This window comes from Chiloscyllium plagiosum, unplaced genomic scaffold (assembly GCF_004010195.1).
Source record: "Chiloscyllium plagiosum isolate BGI_BamShark_2017 unplaced genomic scaffold, ASM401019v2 scaf_12667, whole genome shotgun sequence".
Lineage (NCBI taxonomy): Eukaryota > Metazoa > Chordata > Chondrichthyes > Orectolobiformes > Hemiscylliidae > Chiloscyllium > Chiloscyllium plagiosum.
In genome coordinates this window covers 5,421-13,500 of record NW_025213895.1, presented here as the reverse complement: position 1 = coordinate 13,500, position 8,080 = coordinate 5,421, and the positions used below count along the sequence as shown (strand labels likewise).

At 42.2% G+C, this 8,080-nt stretch overlaps 1 protein-coding gene across 1 annotated transcript in view; it reads left to right on the top strand.

The window, feature by feature from the left end:
* LOC122547749 (complement component C7-like) overlaps positions 1–7,838 on the top strand; it is a gene marked incomplete at its 5' end in the record, with an annotated part of 31,256 nt that extends 23,418 nt beyond the window's left edge. The window contains one exon of the mRNA XM_043686330.1: positions 7,717–7,838. Within this exon, the coding sequence (XP_043542265.1) occupies positions 7,717–7,814 (98 nt within the window). The remainder of the gene's footprint in view (positions 1–7,716) is intronic.
* Between the last annotated feature and the right edge of the window lie 242 nt (positions 7,839–8,080).

Sequence of the window (8,080 nt, the reverse complement as noted above, 5' to 3'; positions counted from 1 at the left end):
CTTGTCACCGGCTGTCATTCCGAAAAAGAACCTTTTATCCCAATTCTCTGCCTTCTGTCAGACAGCCAATCCTCAATCCATACCAGTAGCTCACCTCGAACACCATGGGCCCTCACCTTGCTCAGCAGCCTCCTGTGTGGCACCTTATCAAAGGCCTTTTGGAAGTCTAGGTAGACCACATCCACTGGGTTTCCCCGGTCTAACCTACTTGTCACCTCTTCAAAGAATTCCAACAGGTTTGTCAGGCACGACCTCCCCTCCCTCGACCCAGTACAGTACATAAACCCTGTACAGTGAACAAACCCTGTACAGTGTACAAACCCTGTATTGTGTGTGGGCCCTGTACAGTGTATAAACCCTGTTCAGTGTATGAACCCTGTATCGTGTGTGAACCCAGTGTTGTGTACGGACCATGTATAGTGTATAAATCCTGTACAGTGTACAAACCCAGTATAGTGTACAAACCCTGTATCATGTATAAACTCTGTATCGTGTGTGAACCCTGTATAGTGTATAAACCCTGTATCATGTGTGGGCCCTGTACAGTTTTAAAACCTTGTATAGTGTATAAACCCTGTGTAGTGTACAAACCCGGTGTAGTGTATAAACCCTGTATAGTGAAGAAGCCCTGTACAGTGTAGAAACTCTGTATCGTGTGTGAACCCTGTACAGTGTATAAACCCTGTACAGTTTAAAAACCCTGTATAGTGTTCAAACCCAGTATAGTGTACAAACCATGTATCATGTATAAACCCTGTATCGTGTGTGAACCCTGTATCGTGTGTGAACCCTGTACAGTGTATAAACCCTGTATCGTGTGTGAACCCTGTACAGTGTATAAACCATGTGCAGTGTATAAACCCTGTATAGTGTATAAACCCTGTAGTGTGTGAACCCTGTATCGTGTATAAACTCTGTATAGTGTATAAACCCTGTACAGTGTATAAACCCTGTATCATGTGTGAACTCTGTATCGTGTGTGAACCCTGTATAGTGTATAAACCCTGTGCATTGTATAAACCCTGTATAGTGTATAAATCCTGTACAGTTTATAAACCCTGTATAGTGTGTGGACCCTGTCCAGTGTATAAACCCTGTACAGAGTATAAACCCTGTATAGTGTATAAACACTGTATAGTGTGCAAACTCTGTATCGTGTGTGAACCCTGTATAGTGTATACACCCTGTAACATGTGTGGGCCCTGTACTGTTTAAAAAGCCTGTATAGTGTGTGAACCCTGTACAGTGTAAACCCTGTATAGTGTATAAACCCTGTACAGTGTATAAACCCTGTATAGTGTTCAAACCCCGTATAGTGTGTAAACCCTGTATAGTGTGTGAACACTGTTTAGTGTATAAACCCTGTACAGTTTATAAACCCTGTATAGTGTGTGGACCCTGTCCAGTGTATAAACCCTGTACAGTGTGTATGAACCCTGTATAGTGTTCAAACCCTGTATCGTGTTTAAACCCTGTACAGTGTATAAACTCTGTATAGTGTGTAAACCCTGTAGAGTGTATAAACCCTGTACAGTGTATAAACCCTGTACAGTGTATAAACCCTGTATAGTGTACAGACCCTGTATAGTGTACAGACCCTGTATAGTGTATAAACCCTGTACAGTGTATGAACCCTGTATAGTGTTCAAACCCTGTATAGTGTACACACCCTGTATCGTGTGTGGACCCTGTACAGTGTATAAGCCCTGTACAGTGTACAAAACCCTGTACAATGTATAAACCCTGTACAGTGTACAAACCCTGTATAGTCTATAAACCCTGTACAGTGTACAAACTCTGTATAGTGTGTGAACCCTGTATAGTGTGTGAACCCTGTATAGTGTGTGAACCCTGTATAGTGTACGAACCCTGTGTAGTGTACGAACCCTGTGTAGTGTACTAACCCTGTATAGTGTGTGAACCCTGTATAGTGTGTGAACCCTGTATAGTGTACGAACCCTGTATAGAGTACCTACCCTGTATAGTGTATAAACCCTGTACAGTTTATAAACCCTGTATAGTATGTGAACCCTGTGCAGTGTACAAACGCTGTATGGTATGTGAACCCTGTACAGTCTATAAACCCTTTACAGTGCATGAACCCTGTGCAGTGTATTAAACCTGTACAGTGTACGAACCCTGTAACATGTGTGAACCCTGTACCATGTGTGAACCCTGTATCGTGTATGAACTCTGTTTAGTGTATAAACCCTGTATCGTGTGTGAACCCTGTATAGTGTATATACCCTGTATAGTGTATACACCCTGTATCGTGTGTGAACCCTGTATAGTGTATGTACCCTGCATAGTGTATGAACCCTGCATAGTGTGTGAACCCTGTATCGTGTATGAACCCTGTATAGTATATAAACCCTGTATCGTGTGTGAACCCTGTATAGTGTATATACCCTGTATAGTGTATATACCCTGCATAGTGTGTGAACCCTGCATAGTGTGTGACCCCTGTATCGTGCACAAAACCTATATTGTGTACAAACCCTGTGTGGTGTACAAACCCTGTACAGTATACAAACCCTGTTACAGTGTATAAACCCTGTTACAGTGTACAAACCCTGTACAGTGTATAAACCCTTTATAGCGTATAAACCCTGTATAGTGTGTGAATCCTGTATAGTGTACGAACCCTGTACAGTGTATAAACCCTGTATAGTGTACAGACCCTGTATTGTGTTTGAACCCTGTATAGTGTATAAACCCTGTATAATGTACGAACCCTGTATAGTGTACCTACCCTGTATAGTGTATAAACCCTGTACAGTTTAAAACCCCTGTATAGTATGTGAACCCTGTGCAGTGTACAAACGCTGTATGGTGTGGGAACCCTGTACAGTCTATAAACCCTTTACAGTGCATGAACCCTGTACAGTTTATTAAATCTGTACAGTGTACGAACGCTGTAACATGTGTGAACCCTGTACCATGTGTGAACCCTGTATCGTGTATGAACCCTGTATAGTGTATAAACCCTGTATCGTGTGTGAACCCTGTATAGTGTATATACCCTGTATAGTGTGTGAACCTTATACAGTGTACAAACCCTGTGTGGTGTACAAACCCTGTGTGGTGTACAAACCCTTTGTAGTGTACAAACCCTGTACGGTGTACAAACCCTGTAGAGTATACAAACCCTGTTACAGTGTACAAACCCTGTACGGTGTACAAACCCTGTAGAGTATACAAACCCTGTTACAGTGTACAAACCCTGTACAGTGTATAAACCCTGTATAGTGTATAAACCCTGTACAGTTTAAAACCCCTGTATAGTATGTGAACCCTGTGCAGTGTACAAACGCTGTATGGTGTGTGAACCCTGTACAGTCTATAAACCCTTTACAGTGCATGAACCCTGTACAGTGTATTAAACCTGTACAGTGTATGAACCCTGTAACATGTGTGAACCCTGTACCATGTGTGAACCCTGTATCGTGTATGAACTCTGTTTAGTGTATAAACCCTGTATCGTGTGTGAACCCTGTATAGTGTATATACCCTGTATAGTGTATGAACCCTGCATAGTGTGTGAACCCTGTATAGTGCACAAAACCTATATAGTGTACAAACCCTGTGTAGTGTACAAATGCTGTATGGTGTGTGAACCCTGTACAGTCTATAAACCCTTTACAGTGCATGAACCCTGTGCAGTGTACGAACGCTGTAACATATGTGAACCCTGTACCATGTGTGAACCCTGTATCGTGTATGAACTCTGTTTAGTGTATAAACCCTGTATCGTGTGTGAACCCTGTATAGTGTATATACCCTGTATAGTGTATGAACCCTGCATAGTGTGTGAACCCTGTATAGTGCACAAAACCTATATAGTGTACAAACCCTGTGTAGTGTACAAATGCTGTATGGTGTGTGAACCCTGTACAGTCTATAAACCCTTTACAGTGCATGAACCCTGTGCAGTGTACGAACGCTGTAACATATGTGAACCCTGTACCATGTGTGAACCCTGTATAATGAATATACCCTGTATAGTGTATGAACCCTGCATAGTGTGTGAACCCTGCATAGTGTGTGAACCCTGTATCTTGCACAAAACCTATATAGTGTACAAACCCTGTGTGGTGTACAAACCCTGTTACAGTGTATAAACCCTGTTACAGTGTATAAACCCTGTTACAGTGTATAAACCCTGTTACAGTGTACAAACCCTGTACAGTGTATAAACCCTTTATAGCGTATAAACCCTGTATAGTGTGTGAATCCTGTATAGTGTATAAACCCTGTATAGTGTACGAACCCTGTACAGTGTACAAACCCTGTACAATTTATGAACCCTGTATAGTGTGCGAACCCTGTATAGTGTACCTACCCTGTATAGTGTATAAACCCTGTACAGTTTATAAACCCTGTATAGTATGTGAACCCTGTGCAGTGTACAAACGCTGTATGGTATGTGAACCCTGTACAGTCTATAAACCCTTTACAGTGCATGAACCCTGTGCAGTGTATTAAACCTGTACAGTGTATGAACCCTGTAACATGTGTGAACCCTGTACCATGTGTGAACCCTGTATCGTGTATATACCCTGTATAGTGTATGAACCCTGCATAGTGTGTGAACCCTGTATAGTGCACAAAACCTATATAGTGTACAAACCCTGTGTAGTGTACAAACCCTGTGTGGTGTACAAACCCTTTGTAGTGTACAAACCCTGTACGTTGTACAAACCCTGTACAGTATACAAACCCTGTTACACTGTATAAACCCTGTTACAGTGTACAAACCCTGTACAGTGTATAAACCCTTTATAGCGTATAAACCCTTTATAGCGTATAAACCCTGTATAGTGTGTGAATCCTGTATAGTGTACGGACCCTGTATAGGGTATGGACCGTGTATAGTGTACGGACCCTGTATAGTGTATAAACCCTGTATAGTGTCCAAGCCCTGTATAGTGTATAAACCCTGTACAGTGTATAAACCCTGTATAGTGTATAAACTCTGTACAGTGTACAAACCCTGTATAGTGTATAAACCCTGTACAGTGTACAAACCCTGTATAGTGTATAAACCGTGTATCACGTGTGAACCCTGTATAATGTGTTAACCCTGTACAGTGTACAAACCCTGTACAGTGTACAAACTATTTATAGTGTATAAACCCTGTATAGTGTGTGAACCCTGTGTAGTGTGTGAACCCTGTGTAGTGTACAAAGCCTGTACAGTGTATAAACGCTGTATCGTGTGTGAACCCTTTACAGTGTATGAACCCTGTACAGTGCAAAAACCTTGTATGGTGTGTGAACCCTGTATCGTGTGTGGGCTCTGTATTGTGTGTGGACCCTGTACAGTGTATAAACCCTGTATCGTGTACGAACCCTGTATAGTGTATAAACCCTGTATAGTGTACGAACCCTGTATAGTGTACGGACCCTGTATTGTGAATAAACCCTGTACAGTGTACAAACCCTGTGCAGACTGTGAACCCTGTACCATGTGTGAGCCCTGTGTTGTGTACGGACCCTGTATAGTGTACAAACCCTGTATCGTGTGTGAACTCTGTATAATGTGTTATCCCTGTACAGTGTACAAACCCTGTATGGTGTATAAACCCTGTAGAGTGTATGAACCCTGTACAGTGTATGAACCCTGTGTAACGTATGGACCCTGTATAGTGTATAAACCCTCTACAGTGTACAAACCCTGTAAAGTGTATAAACCCTGTATCGTGTGTGAACTCTGTATAATGTGTTAACCCTGTATCGTGTATAAACCCTGTATAGTGTACAGACCCTGTATTGTGTTTGAACCCTGTATAGTGTATAAACCCTGTATAATGTACGAACCCTGTATAGTGTACCTACCCTGTATAGTGTATAAACCCTGTACAGTTTAAAACCCCTGTATAGTATGTGAACCCTGTGCAGTGTACAAACGCTGTATGGTGTGTGAACCCTGTACAGTCTATAAACCCTTTACAGTGCATGAACCCTGTACAGTTTATTAAATCTGTACAGTGTACGAACGCTGTAACATGTGTGAACCCTGTAACATGTGTGAACCCTATATCGTGTATGAACCCTGTATAGTGTATAAACCCTGTATCGTGTGTGAACCCTGTATAATGTATATACCCTGTATAGTGTATGAACCCTGCATAGTGTGTGAACCGTGTATAGTGCACAAAACCTATATAGTGTACAAACCCTGTGTAGTGTACAAACACTGTGTGGTGTACAAACCCTGTGTAGTGTACAAACCCTGTATAGTGTACAAACCCTGTGTGGTGTACAAACCCTGTGTAGTGTACAAACCCTGTACGGTGTACAAACCCTGTACAGTATACAAACCCTGTTACAGTGTATAAACCCTGTTACAGTGTACAAACCCTGTACAGTGTATAAACCCTTTATTGCGTATAAACCCTTTATAGCGTATAGCTGAAACCTTATTGCTGGAACAGCACAGCAGGTCAGGCAGCATCCAGGGAACAGGAGATTCGACGTTTCGGGCACATGCCCTTCTTCTTCCTGAAGAAGGGCATGTGCCCGAAACGTCGAATCTTCTGTTCCCTAGATGCTGCCTGACCTGCTGTGCTTTTCCAGCAATAAAGTTTCAGCTTTGATCTCCAGCGTCTGCAGACCTCACTTTCTCCTTTATAGCGTATAAACCCTTTATAGCATATAAACCCTTTTTTAGTGTATAAACCCTGTATAGTGTGTGAATCCTGTATAGTGTACGAACCCTGTATAGTGTACGGACCGTGTATAGTGTACGGACCCTGTATAGTGTATAAACCCTGTATAGTGTCCGAGCCCTGTATAGTGTATAAACCCTGTACAGTGTATAAACCCTGTATAGTGTATAAACTCTGTACAGTGTACAAACCCTGTACAGTGTATAAACCCTGTATCGTGTGTGAACCCTGTATAATGTGTTAACCCTGTACAGTGTACAACCCCTGTATAGTGTATAAACCCTGTATCGTGTGTGAACCCTGTATAATGTGTTAACCCTGTACAGTGTACAAACCCTGTATAATGTATAAACCCTGTACAGTGTACAAACCCTGTATAGTGTATAAACCCTGTACAGTGTACAAACTATTTATAGTGTATAAACCCTGTATCGTGTGTGAACTCTGTATAATGTGTTAACCCTGTACAGTGTACAAGCCCTGTATGGTGTATAAACACTGTGTAGTGTGTGAACTCTGTGTAGTGTACAAACCTGTACAGTGTACAAACCCTGTACTGTGTACAAGCCCTGTATGGTGTATAAACACGGTGTAGTGTGTGAACTCTGTGTAGTGTATAAACCCTGTAGAGTGTATGAACCCTGTGTAACGTATGGACCCTGTATAGTGTATAAACCCTCTACAGTGTACAAACCCTGTACAGTGTATAAACCCTGTATCGTGTGTGAACTCTGTATAATGTGTTAACCCTGTATAGTGTATAAATCCTGTATAGTGTATAAACCCTGTATTGTGTTTGAACCCTGTATAGTGTATAAACCCTGTACAGTGTACAAACCCTGTACAGTGTATAAACCCTGTACAGTGTACAAACCCTGTATCATGTATAAACCGTGTACAGTTTATAAACCCTGTACCATGTGTGAACCCTGTATCGTGTATGAACTAGACTTAGCAGCTGAGGTACAGAGTGAGCAGAGTTCCAGAGGAGATGTGACAATGTGTCCACATGTGGTTTCAAACTATAGCTCAATGTTTATTTCAGGGGCAGTTACTGAAGCTCCCGAACATCCCCAGTGTGCTCCATGGAAGAAGATGAAGAATGAAAAGTGTGTTTGCAAAATGCCATATGAATGCAGGTAGAGTCTACTGCATTGCAATGTGAGGCTGTGGGAGAGATTGCAGACAGGAGACAGGGTCTAGCAATAACGCCTCACTCCCTGTCCATCTCTCCCCACATTCTCCATCATTTCTTTTCCCCAAACTTTCCCTCCCTTTCTTCATCCCACCCTCACTCTCTCTGCCTTTCTGTTCCCTGTAATTACTCTCTACACCCCCCACCCCACCCTGTGTTACTCTGTCCCACATACTCACACTCTTACTCTCCCACCCCATTTTCTCTCTCTCTC